Here is a 14,214-nt window from a genome sequence, read left to right as displayed (position 1 = left end):
TATCTATGTCAACTAGTAAAGGGTGGACTCTCTTACTCTTCAGCCTGCCACTAGCCCCTCCCCTACTAGCCAAGCTCGACGTGAAGCTATTCTTAAAAGGGGTCTTAGACATCAGACCTCCAAGAAAACCCACCCTGGGACCTTAACTTCATTCTGGAAAAACAAACCCAGTCTCTATTTGAACCTGCTAGTGCGGCTACTCTACAAATGTGCACATGGAAGACAGTACTGCTAGTGGCCATAACTTTAGCCAGAAGGGTGTCTAAATTACAGGCCCTAATGACCTGCCCCCCCCCCATGCACTACCTTCCACGAGGACAGGATAACACTAAGAACTAACCCTTCCTTTATGCCAAAGGTGGTCAATAATCTGTCCTTATAACCAGTCTATTCATTTTCCCACCTTCTACCCCTCTCCTACCAATGATGAGGAGAGGATGCTCCACTCCCTGGATGTACTCAAGACAGCTAAGATTTTACCTAGACAAAACAAAATCCAGTAGAAAATCCAATCAACTCTTTGTTTCCTTCCAACCCAGGGCCCTGGGCAAGGCAGTCTCCAAACAAACCACCGCATGTTGGATTAGAAAAGCCATTTGCCTATGTTATTCACACCATGGTAAAAAGCTCCCACAGGGAGTTAAAGCTCACTCCACCAAAGCAGTGGCAGCCCTCCAAAGCCTTTTTAAAAGGCCTGGACACCATTTCCACATTGAAAGCAGCCACATGGTCCACCAGTCATGCTTTCACCAAACACTACAAGTTAGACAATGTCTTCAGAGCACATGCAGGATTTGCCAGGCAATCCTGCAGGGCTTTGTAGAATCAACCTCTTCTTCCTCCACCCTTCCTTCCAACTAAGCTGTGGTACTCTCTCACACCAAGAATACTGCAACATAGGAATAGAAGGACATAGAATAGTTTTGTAAACTCTTACCATAGCCATAGTTGTCCTTCTCTTCCATGTTGCAGTATTCCTTCCCACCCACCAAAACCCCCTTATCCTTCTCTCTCTTTCACTCATATCCTCAGGTCTCTTGGGGTCTACACTCTATCCTGTGACCTTTGTAACCACATAATGGCTCCTTGACCCTATGACTGACATCACTGGCTACTCCTCCTGCTGGGCCTTCAAGTTCTTTCTGAGATTTGTGCGTGCAGACGTCACATTTAAGGTAGTCCAATGCCGCTCCAAGTAATGGCCAGTCAAAAACTCCAGCACAAATACGAACAGGCTAAAAACTATTTATTCAAGTGACAAAATAAAATATAGCGTAAACCACTTGGCGCTTTCACCTGAATACGCTGCTTTTTTAAAAAAAGGCTTTGACATTTTTAACATCATCCGGTCAGAATTTTGTATTGATAGGTTGGTTATAAAGGGCGGGACTTTTTGAATTTACTTATAACAGTTGGTCTGTTAACAAAAGTTTACCACTCTGATGATGCCTGATTTGTTTTCAGGTGAAAGCGCTAAGTGGTTTACGCTATATTTTATTTTGTCACTTGAATAAATAGTTTTTAGCCTGTTCGTATTTGTGCTGGAGTTTTTGACTGGCCATTACTTGGAGCTGCATTGGACTATTTTAATGGTTTGTCACATTTAAGGTCCCTGGTTTATGACCTTGTGTGATGTCCCACGCAACTACAACAGCCAAACTGAAGCTTTTGTATAAGAGCTGATGTGTGTGTCGCCTGAGGTGGAATATCCCACACCAAGAATACTGCAGCATGAAAGAGAAAGGCATCTATGGTTATGGTAAGATTTTACACAACTATTCTTTATGAAAGTTATGTGCTTACCATAACAATAGATCTGTGCTGTCTGTTTCTGTCTGGTTCAATCATTTATACCTGCTACACTCTCCTAGTTGTGGGTTGTCATCTTCATGATCAGGGACCTTTAGGGTTGTCCCCTTTTGTCGTAGAAGAGGTGGAGAACCAGAATCGAAGTATAAAAGAAGGCTGACGTTTGATTTGGGTCTGATCTAATAATCTGCAGTTTGAACCAGATAGAAACAGAAAACACAGATCTAGCATTATGGTGTACACATAACTTACAATTTTCCTCCATTCCTCCAGTGATCTACATCATTTCTTCATAAAGTGTGTTGTCACAGTATTGTCTTGGTAACACTGCATGTCTGTAATACTCCCTGCAAACACACACGTATTAAACAGAACCAGAAATTTATTACAGATGCCAAGGTCTCATCTCTTTGATCTGGTATACCTCTTCTTCACCGGACATCTCTTTCAAGCTTGGTGAAAGCCCAGAGGATTGCCCAATTGTTATGTCGGATTCCTCTGCCACAAACGTATCTGAAGCTGGCGGGGAGCAGCCTTCTCACATGTCCTCGGAGGCTCTGCAGACATCCAGTCCATATGTTGAGGGGGAATGTTAGCTGATTAATTTAGCAGGACCGAGGGGGGTTCCGCAGATTCTTGTTCAGGAGGAGATTCCTACCACATTAGTTGAGTGTAGACAAGGGTCTGAACCTCCTCAGGTGTTTAAGGCAGACATCCCTCAAAAACATGATTTCCCTTCTCCCAATGATTCCATACATGAATGGCAGGATTTTACACAGAGGTTATTTAATGCACTGATGTCCTTGAAGCCTCCCCAGGGAATTTCTGTCCCCGATCCCCTTGGTCCTGTACCCCACTCAAAAGGCCCAGAGAGCAGGACTTCTCTGACTAGGCATGGAATTCTGGGTCGCAGTCTTTGGCATATCCCTCTCAGATCCCTTCTGCCTTGGATTATGACTCTGAGGAATAAGATTCTTGTTAGTCCAGACTTTCTCTTTGAAGAACTCTCCTTTGGGGATACTGTTTCTCATATGATGGAATTTTTTTTAAATGGGACTTTCTCAGGTATCTGGCATTGAAAAGAGGTATGAGGCCCTCCATATAGTCTCCTAAGCTTACTGCTGTCCCTCCAGTCTTGGCTACCCTTTCAGATACCCTTTCAGTAGCTTATGTGTCCCCAGATTCTCAACCTTCAGCCAATAAGAAACCAGACAGATTTTTACACGGTGCCTGATGAGTGGAATTTTCTTTACAATATGTCCTTCTGCTGATGCTTCTGTAGTGTCTTTCTCTTCTGACAAACCCTGTAAGCTTTTGCCTTCTGCTAAACTATTTCTTTCCGACTAGGACGGTAGAACTACAGAATGGCTGGGCAAGATGGTATATACTGCTACTACCTTGGTCTTTCAGGCTCTTAATTACCAGACCCATATGACCAGGTATGTTTTAGCCCTCCTTTCCCAGGCCATCTCAGACCTTCCTGATTCTGATGAGAAAGCCTCATCCCTCTCTTTACTGCGATCTACTTCTCAAATAGCCTATCATTCTATTACATGTAGTTATGATGCAACTGATGCCTCCTCTAGAGCTGCTGCTTTTGGTTCTGTTTTGAGACATTACTCTTGGCTCTGTCTTGAGCCTTTGCCTGATGATATTAAGGCTAAACTGTTGAGTGCTCCTCTTGTTAATAAGAGTTTGGCTGTGCATCTGCTGAAATGTATTAAGTGCCTGCAGGATAAAGGTAAGGCCTTGCAGGAATTGAAGCATATCTTTGTTTCTCCTATTCCTAAGTTCCCGTGGAATTCTCCGTCTAAATCTGTTTTTGTCTGCAGGAAGCCTCACCCTCCTCCCAAAGGTAAGAAAGGTTCTAGGTGGGTTCCTCCTGCTAAATCTGCTTAGACTCCCACTACTCAGAGACTTCCTTTCCAAGACAAGCCATGTTCTATCTGTTTGTTTTTTCCCCCTTTCTTGACCCAAGTTCCCATATCTCGTCGTCTTTCCCTGTCCTTTCCCATTTGGTTAAGGATCACTGAAGACTCTTGGGTTCTGTCAATCATCTGTCATGGATACGTTATAGTATGGAAATCTCTTCTCAGGAACAGCATGTTCCTCCTACTTCCTAGGACTGTTGTTCCTCCTGGAGCTTTTCAGGTATGATGTATACACGTCTGTACGTCACCTTTATGCCCTACGTCTTGAGCATGGAGCAAACGAATGACATACAACATGTATAAAATCCTAGGGCTTTGATATATGGGCCAACAGTTGGGCTAGTCATGGCAGGGAATCCCTTTGGTAAAGAATACTGTAACAGTGAATAGAAGGGCATCAACTATTAAAGTCACATTTTACACAACTGTAATTTAACAGTGAATAGAAGGGCATCAACTATTAAAGTAACATTTTACACAACTGTAATTTCCCACATCTAAAATGTATGATCATGGTGCACTGAGAACTAATATGACCAGAATTTCCACTGAGTTAAGAGTGACTTTGCTTTCCTTTAGAATTGTTTTATTGTGTCCCACAGACAAAACATTCCCTTAAGGATTACAGCAAAACTAATGTCATCATCGCATAAGTTTTCAAATCATCGTCCACCTTTGACATTATTCAGCATTAGTACAGTGAGCCTATAACCAATCAACAAATCACACCATAAAACATTCTCAGAAACGTGTTGGTAACATGCTGCAACTGCAGCTCTGAAACATTCACTCATTTATTCATTTTCTCATACCTACTTTATTCATCTTAAGCATTGCAGGAGAATTGGAGCCTGTCCTGGTAGTCAATTGGAGCAAGGGAAAGAAAGTAATCCTGGTAGGATGCCAGTCTGTTGCTGGACACACACACACACACACACACACACACACACACACTTGCACTCATGTGTACACACACACAAAACTACAGGACATCTGGAGGAATGCCAGTCTCACCTGTGGCATGCTTCTGGAATATGGGAAGAAACCAGTGCAAATCCACATAGATACAGGGAGGATATGCAGGCTCTGTAGAGGAAACGCACCAACTGGGAGCTTAACTGGAGAGCCAGTTGCTGTGAGTGAGCAGTATTAGATCCACTGCATAGCTGTGCTGCCCAATGTATAGAACCACTGCATAACTGTGCTACCCAATGTATAGAACCACCGCATAACTGTGATGCCCAATGTATAGAACCACCGCATAACTGTGATGCCCAATGTATAGAACCACTGTATAACTGTGATGCCCAATGTATAGAACCACTGTATAACTGTGATGCCCAATGTATAGAACCACTGTATAACTGTGATGCCCAATGTATAGAACCACTGCATAACTGTGCTGCCCAATGTATAGAACCACTGCATAACTGTGCTGCCCAATGTATAGAACCACTGTATAACTGTGCTGCAAAATGTATAGAACCACTGCATAACTGTGCTGCCCAATGTATAGAACCACCGCATAACTGTGCTGCCCAATGTATAGAACCACCGCATAACTGTGCTGCCCAATGTATAGAACCACTGCATAACTGTGATGCCCAATGTATAGAACCACTGCATAGCTGTGCTGCAAAATGTATAGAACCACTGCATAACTGTGATGCCCAATGTATAGAACCACTGTATAACTGTGATGCCCAATGTATAGAACCACTGTATAACTGTGCTGCAAAATGTATAGAACCACCGCATAACTGTGCTGCCCAATGTAAACAGAATGTTTCTGTGCACTTGGGGTTCTTTCTTTTCATGTAAGTAATGTGCCAACAGTTTTGTAATTTTCAGACATTTTGAAAATTAACTCGTACATTCATTTGTCAGATACATCCATGAACCTAATAATATCTGTCACAGTAAAACACATTGAAATAAGAACTAGAGATTTTTAAGCACGTATGTCTTCATGGCTACCTGTAGTACCATGTCACCTGAAGCAGAGAGTGTTGCATATGACCTGTTGTTTTTCACTAACTTGATGAACACACACAGCATAAAAGTGGAGTTTCCAGCAGTATTCACCTCAGTACTCTGGTTCCTGTTCCCATTTAACAGTAATCGTTTGATACCATCCAACATCCCCAGCACCACAGAGTCCATCTGTGTTACCACTTGTTTTTATTACTGTAACTACAGCCAGTGAGTCAGGTTTGTTGTCCACATCCATTAAATTCAAACATTGAAAGTTGGAAACATCCTCAGAAAAGCACTTCACAAGCTATCACTACTCGCATTACAGCTCACGTCTTAAACCACTCCCAGGAACTCCCAAAGACTAATCCCTTCATTACAGTCCACAGTTCCTCCACAGGAAGTTGACAGGCAGGGGGAATTCCCCCACTCTCCTGGCCAGTTTTACCGCTTGTCAGTACAAAGTGCCACCTTGCGTCTGTCATGAAAACAGGCCGCATGCCTACTGGGAGTAACCTGCTGAACAAAGATAAGTGCTGCAGTTTGCCAGTGTAAGTTAACATTTGACATTGGGAAAAGCTTATTTAAAACATACAAGTCTTTAGTATATACATCATATTCACATATGAGCATTTTGGTTTTGTCATAATTTATGCTAAAGCAGACAGGAAGAAGTTCATGTGTTGTAATAATATGTAATCGTGTATTTCTTCTGCTTCAGCATGCAGGTTGGAAGCTGGAACACTGGACATGCCTTCAAGCATATAGCAGTGTTTGAGCACCATGATGTCATTATAAGTTTTGGTTTACTTTAAAATAACATTACTGCCTTGTGACAGTTTTTTTTTTCATCTTTCACTGTTGTTTTTGTTAGAAAATATATTATAACTGATTTTGTTTTACAGACAGTGGTAAAGTTAACGGTCACTTTCTTTATAAACGTTACATGGAAATATCAGCATGTGTGTTGTTGGGTTTTTAATAACAATTTGTCAAACTTACTTTATTGGCTTCATCTTTAATAGTACAGAGACAGAAGGTGGTCTTCTCCTGTATCGTGTGGCTGACATTCATGTATTTCTTCTGGAAACTGGGAGACCCTTTTCCAATCCTGAGCCCAAAGCATGGTGAGCCCTAAAGATTTTTTTTTAAATTCCTTATGTATGCTGTTAACAGCATTATATTTGTTCATCTTAGCTTTGGAAATTTTGTGCATTAGTACTGTGGAATTCTGCTTCAGTGCTTTGCATGGAAACATTAGGACAGTGTTCTTGTCACCTTTTAAGCAACGCTTTTGCCATTTTTATTTGAGAGCTACATGCCAGTAGAGCAGGACTGTTGCACTAAGTCTAGCAACTTTCTTACTGAAGTGCTGCATTTCATATGCAGATCTACTCAGTAAAATTATTAGCGGTATAAATATTTAGTTTTGTGCGATTGCATGTAACTCATTACATTCGAGTGACACCTCCAGGTGCATCTGCAGTTACCTCCTACTGACACTCCAGGCGTCAAATATTACTTGTTCATATTTGCATCAATAATTCCAAATTCATGCTATGTATAAGGTTTTAAAAGATTTAATCTTAAAGCTTATACAATGGCAAACTCAGCTGCACTAATATTTGACCTCTGTCTAGTGCAGGTAAATATATATTAATTATTGTTTTGATGATATTAATTTATGTAGAGATACTTTTCATTTTTCTAAATATCTCAACAATCAAGTAACACAGACAAAACTTCATAGCCTCATATGAAAGCTCTCAGCTGGATGAATGACATTTGCTGACAGTGTGTGTGTAATTTGAGTGGTTGCTGAGATTGTAAGTTGTTAATAAAATATTACAAAAGATATAATTACTGTGTTTACTGTGACTTGTATAAAGTTTGGTTTAAGACCTAGAACCAAAATAATGCTACCACTATAAAAATAGTTTGTGCTAAAGATTTTGCCATTTATGCTTCTTTCATAACCCCTGTGTTTCCAGAGATACGAGTATTTGTTTTAAATGTAAGGACATAATTTGATTCTGTCAAAAGCATTAGACTGTGCCCATTGTAAGTTATAGTGCAAACTTCCTGAACTCCGTTGGAGTGAGTGATTAATGTAATCTGTCAAGAATGTTACAATATGGGATGTGATGTGTACAAGGCAGCAATTGCTTTTGTTATAATCATACATGGGTGCAAGGGCAGTTTTCTGAAAACCTAACTTGTTTACTTCCTGCCCTACACTTGAGCATCTAGACTCCACAGTGGTTGCTTTATTGTCCCATCTGTCCTTGGAATGAGAGCCATATTTAAGCAGTACAAGTTTTGGAATATCATATCATCACTGCTGTGTGAAATTCAAATCATTCAGTATTTACTGTAGGCCCTGATCAGATCTCATTCTAATGCATCGTAGACTGCAAATCGTTTCAGCCAGAGTGTGATGATGATGATGATGATTATTGTGTTGCACAGTTGCGCACACTACGCATAATAGCATGTTTAAGCATTTCACTTACCCTGAACACAACTCTTTCCTTTATTTTTCTTTTATAGGGATCCTGTCGATAGAACAGTTGATCAGCCGCGTTGGAGTCATAGGGGTTACTCTTATGGCCTTGCTCTCTGGATTTGGTGCTGTTAATTGTCCTTACACCTACATGTCTTACTTTCTCAGGTATTAAATATATACTGAAAGGATGGACTCTACATATCACAATAGGCATAATGAAAATGTGGGGGCTGGAATGTATGATATCATACCCAGGATCCTCATTCTCTGATTTCCATAGTTGTTTTTGCTGGCTTAAAGAGATCAAGTGTATTATTGCTGACATAATTACTAGTGCAGTTGCCATCATTGAAACCTGTCTTGCATAGGTCATAAACATTTGGCATTTTACATGTTTGGTGTTATTTACTCTGCTTTTAAGTTTACTTTTAGCTAAATAAGTGCAACTATGATGATTCATGTTGGGCTATGTGTATATATAAAAATACATACATATTTTTCAGTAATTTATTTGGCAGTCCAATTATCCAATTACCTGCCCTTATTTCTGGCTCCCTTGTGTCAGTCTGCTGCCTTTCTACTTCCCCCTTTTGCATGTGATCTTGTCTCTGCATTCCTCTCTGCAGATGCCTTTCTACTTACTTGCCCCTTTTGCATGTGATCTTGTGTCTGTATTCCTCTTTGCAGATGCCTTTCTACTTACTTGCCCCTTTTGCATGTCATCTTGTGTTTGTATTCCTCTCTGCCGATTCCTGGCCATTAAACAAATGCTCACCAGCTCCTGAGAAATGCCTGCCTGTTTACTTACTTATTCGGTGCTTGAGCTGTGCAGCTGCACTCATTCCTCTGCCCAGTGGCTAAGTGCAGTACAACCTTTGTATCTTCATACATGATTTGTTTTGAATTATGTGTTTATAATAAAGGACTCTTTGCCATTCGACTCTTACTTTTAGTCTTTGCCACAGTTCATTGTTCCCTAAATATAAAATCGATAATATTGTTGTGTAATTGCTCCTAACAGGGATTAAATGGGTAAAAGTGGATTTTTTTCTTCAGCTTGTCAGTGCTGACACAGCCACATTCTTTTATGAAAGGGATAAGCTTGCATGTGTGGACTATCTGTGATTAGTGTTAGTGACAGATTGTCGGCAGTACCATAGCGAATACCGCGTGGGCTGGGCTGCAAAGTGTGAGGAAGTTTTGGTTCATATGGTGGGAGAACAAGCTTAAGGACTGTTGGTGATTGAGGATCATGATGTCATGTAACCCATGCTGGAACTTACGGGTGTCCATGTTGTCAGCAAATTCCTTCATGAAGGAAGATATAGACTGTATTCACCTGAATGTTTGCATATATGAAGCTGTCGGGTATTTTGGCATAGTTGATATTATTTTTTATTGAGACCAAGTATCCTCTTGTGTTCATTTCATTGGGGAATATCCAACGCAAAGGGTTAAATGTAGCAAGGTGTCCTTTAAAGCATTGCAAGAGACGTCCGTACCTCTACTCCTCTCTTTCTCCTTTTGATGTCACTGCTGCCCTTTCTGCAACTATTGACCTCCTTCGGATTACTTCTTGTTTTAACACATCTGGTCCTCACCGCGTAGTTTACTGGCTTGTTTCTCATTTTATAACTTCTGTGCATATTTGCTTATGCAGTACTTCTCTTCATTGTACTGTTAATTCTCTCCTGGCTGTCCTTGTTATCAAATGATTACGTACTTAATTGTTTAATTACATCAGTCAACGCTAATTGCTACAACTTGTATAAATGTGCTTTACTACACTGTTAGACTTTTTCAGTTTTTTTATTTGCTGTTAAAGTAATTATACTTATCTCTCCAAATACTGGAATTGTTTTGTATCTGTTAATACTGTCACTGTTTATCACCCTAAACTACTGTCAGTGTTAGTATGCCTTTTGGCCAAGGGTTGTACCTGTATAATTAAGTCTGTATGCTACCCCAAGAAGATAGTGGGATACAAAGAAGATGGAATGTTGCCATAGACGTTGGATACAAGTCAGACCTTGAGACATTTAATTCTTTAATGAGGAACTTTTGTATCTTCATTAATTGCAATAGATGGCATGTGAACTGGTTACAGAGAAGGGTGCAGTATTCTCTAGTTACTGTTTAGCTGTCTACTATGCCATTTTTTTATCAAAATACTCCAACGTTGTGTACATATTGAGCAGCCCTCCTGCATATGACATACCTGAGCAATGCACTAATGCCTGTGTTCATTTACTAGTCTGTTGTGTTTTTTCTCTCCCCTCCCTTCTCTGTTCCTCTGTGATCTTGTAAGTAGTTTGATTTTCTCCCTCCCACGTCTTTCTTTATTTTTCTTGTGCAGGAATCATTTGTGAATTTAAATGTTTGCATGTCCTTTTCCTTTCCTTCCAAACTCTGGATGCTTTGCTTTTTTATTTAGGAAGGTAGCATCCTAGTTGCTCATCTCTCCCTTTGCTACCACCCTTCTTCCTCCTCACATAGTCCAGGTACAGAAGTCCCAGTGGTTTTCCCGTTCTTTAGGGAATACCTCTTTCCATATTTTCAGAGCATCTTTCCACACTACCTGGGTCCATTTGTAGCTCCAGAAAATGTGCACCATTCATGCCCCCCTCCCAAATTTATAGCACATGATGTAGACTTTTCTTCTCTGCTTTGCTCACCTCCTGTGTGTAAGGTGTCACCTTTGTATTAGCCTTAGTGCCCCAACCCATTTTTTTGCATTCTCCTAGCTTCCCTTCAGGAAATACCATTAACTATAATCTCCCCTGTTGTCAGTAGGGAACAGATGTCCTTCTATTCTATAACCTCCCCTGCTGTCAGTAGGGAACAGATGTCCTATCCCCTGCTGTCAGTAGGGAACAAATGTCCTTCTGTTCTATAACCTCCCCTGCTGTCAGTAGGGAACAGATGTCCTATCCCGAGGGACTCAAAGATGGCTGCCATTCAATAAGCACTGTAGTACTTCAGCTCTTCAAATACCTGAGAAAAAAATCGACCCTGTGGAGTTCTACTTAGAGTAAACAAACTAATTGACAGTTATTACTAATCTACTAGAAGTCACTCTTGGTTCTGAGAAAGAAAATTGGAAAAAAAATACTTAGTAATAGCAGGATTGGATCTGATTGTCAGGTTGACTCTGAATAGAGCACCGAACAAAGGACTGATTTACTTCACTTCTGTAAGTTTTCCCTGGGAAATAAATCTTTGTGTAGAATTTCGAAATGTCAAAGGAGGACAGAAATATGGAAACTACAACTTCCAAAATCAAACTGTCAGCTTTGCAATCACCGGAGAAAGACTCTTTTTTTAAGAGACAGAAAACTTTTAAACAGCCAGAGACTCCAAAAATAGGGGCATCAACAAAATCTGATCAACAAGTCACAATAGAGGAAATCAAATCAGCACTGCTACCTATACAGGATGCCTTAAAAGAATTAACATCTGAAACGCTTGCATTTAAAGACACATGTAATCGGATTCTTGAAAGAATGGAGACAGCAGAAACTAGAATAGCTACTAATGAAGACAACATATTAATGCTCACTAAAAGAACAGAGACACATGGAACAGACATTCAAATGATGCAAAATAAAATTTTGGACCTGGAAGCAAGATCCAGACGTAACAACATAATCATCAGAGGGATACCAGAATCTATTCAATATACTGACCTAATCACTTCTATTACACAAATATTCGAAACACTGCTCGAGGACCCAGAGGATGTTAAGAAAATGGTCATAGAAAGGGCACACAGAGCTTACAGAGAATCTCAAGCGTCAAATATACCCAGACCTGTTTATGTTAAAATATTGAATTACCAAGATGTGAGCAAAGTACTGTTATCTATTAAAAAATCTGGTGGATCTATAATGTGGCAAAATAATAAAATTTCCATAGCTCAAGATTTACCAACACAAATAAGGCAATCTAGACAAATGCTGTTTCCATACTGTAAGTTCTTGATTGACAAAAATATCAGATTTCAAATGAAATATCCCAATAACTTAATTTTTACTGTGGATGGCATTAAATACTCTGTAAACACAAGGAAAGAAGCAAGACCTACTTTTTTGAAGGTTTTCAAGGCTGTCCCATCATCAGAAACGTGAACAGTCCATTTTGGCTTTCTGCAGCATCAGGGAGAATGGGATTCTTCATCTACGGCGATCCGAGGCTTTAAAATCCTTTGTCTGTTCTGTTTCTGGTAGCAGGCCTGGAGTTTCATCTTCTTGTCTTCTTATCTTGCAGTTCCAGCTTCAACACGAAGTTCCCACGAAGTTTTATAGCTGTAGCAAGCGTTTCTGATCCACAAGGCAACAGGAAATGCATTGAAGGAAGCAGAGGGACCGTTTTTAGCGTCGTACAGCCAGGAGGTCCGTTTGTGAATCGGGTCCCCCATCGCCAGCGCGAAGGAATGGATTTAAACTGCCTTTACAGTTTAAATAGCTGGGAAGGAACAGGAACTGCTGCAGAGGCAAAACGAAGCCTTTTTGGACTTATTTTGAAGGGTAAAAGACTGTAAGATAATGGGTGATGTCAGAGTGATGCAGGTAAATGCTATGGAAATGCATTGTTTTATTAGAAAAGGAGATGGCAATGTGTAGTGGCCAAAAAAGGTATTGTAGTTTTCTTTATTTATTTTCTCTTCTTCTTTTGCTATCTCCCTTTTCTTTTGCTTCTTTCCTTTTGTTTTGTTTTTTTTCTTCCTATAGATAGGTTGTATTATTTTTAACTGATAAATGATACAAAAATGGTTAGTTTAACATATTTAAAAAATGTGCATATAAGAATAAAAGAACATAAAAGAAATTGTTTTTATATGTGTAATGTAAGGCATTCTTTCTTATTTTTTCTCCTCTTGCTGTGCTCCCTTTACGCTTTCCTTTTCCTTTTTGTTTACCTCTTTGTTCCTCTCTTATCACATATGGTTACCATAAATGCAAGTTCCATTATAGTTTTATTTTTAACTGCATTCTTTGTTAATATTAAGATGTTAGTAGGTAAATTGTAGGGGAAGAACTAAGTAGATTAAAGTACTTAGATTATTTTATTCAGTAGATGCAGGGTGCTGGGAAATGTTTAATAAAAGTGTGCTTTTTATGTTAACTAATATTTAATACTGTATAGAACAACAAAGTAAAATGTTATATGCTATTGCTGAATATAAAACTGGAGTGAACTGAAGTATATTGGAATTTTAGGATATAATTAGTTTATTTGTATATCTATATAAATGTCCAGAGCTGTAGTTACTTATAAGTAGTGTTTAGTAGGGAATGTCAGAATTAGGCTTTGTAGACGTAGATGTAGTTGTTGTAGGTTTTTTGCATGGGGTTTTATTGTTAATTAATAGAATTAGTAGGTTAGTTACTCAAATGGTGACCAGTAATGTGAAAAACCTATGTTCATCCTGGTCCAGAGGAATAGTGGGTAGGCACTGGGTAGAGACGGGATGGCAGTTTTGCTTCCATACATTTGATGATATGCCAACTGACGTTATTCTAAGGTTGCTCAAAGAGATTAGATATCGATTTACATTTCTAATGAACGTTAAATGTGGATAATAGAATCTTGGAATGTTAAAGGACTCCAGAACATGGAAAAAAGAAAGCTGTTTTTTCATTTGTTTCTCAAATCATCAGCAGGTTGTATTTTACTACAAGAAACACATATGACTAATGACCAGTGGGAGTCAGTGAAGGATAAGAAATGGGTTAGGAAGATTGTGACTGCAGAAGGAACAACAAATAGTGCAGGGGTGGCAATTTTAATTAAGAATCACTTTCAGGGAGACATTTTAGATGTGAAAACGGATCAGGAGGGTAGATGGTGTCTGGCCCTTCTTACATCCAAATGTTATGATAAACCGATAGTACTAATATGTGTATATGCCCGTAATATTAATCAACATCATTTCATAGCTTCAGTCTATTCCATCTTACAGTCATATAATAATTGCTATATAGTCTTGGGTGG

The 14,214-nt window shown here is 39.6% G+C and overlaps 1 protein-coding gene across 1 annotated transcript in view; it reads left to right on the top strand.

The window, feature by feature from the left end:
• Nucleotides 1-14,214, top strand: part of LOC122802497 (Golgi pH regulator) — a 467,960-nt gene that overhangs the window by 182,335 nt on the left and 271,411 nt on the right. Inside the window, exons 5-6 of the mRNA XM_044072150.1 lie at nt 6,740-6,841; nt 8,265-8,385. Coding sequence (XP_043928085.1) covers nt 6,740-6,841; nt 8,265-8,385 — 223 coding nt within the window. The remainder of the gene's footprint in view (nt 1-6,739; nt 6,842-8,264; nt 8,386-14,214) is intronic.

This window comes from Protopterus annectens, chromosome 5.part0 (genome assembly GCF_019279795.1).
Source record: "Protopterus annectens isolate FY-2018-M chromosome 5.part0, PAN1.0, whole genome shotgun sequence".
Taxonomy (NCBI): Eukaryota; Metazoa; Chordata; order Ceratodontiformes; family Protopteridae; genus Protopterus; species Protopterus annectens.
Note: the sequence above shows the minus strand (reverse complement) of the source record. Positions and strands in the feature narration are given on the sequence as shown.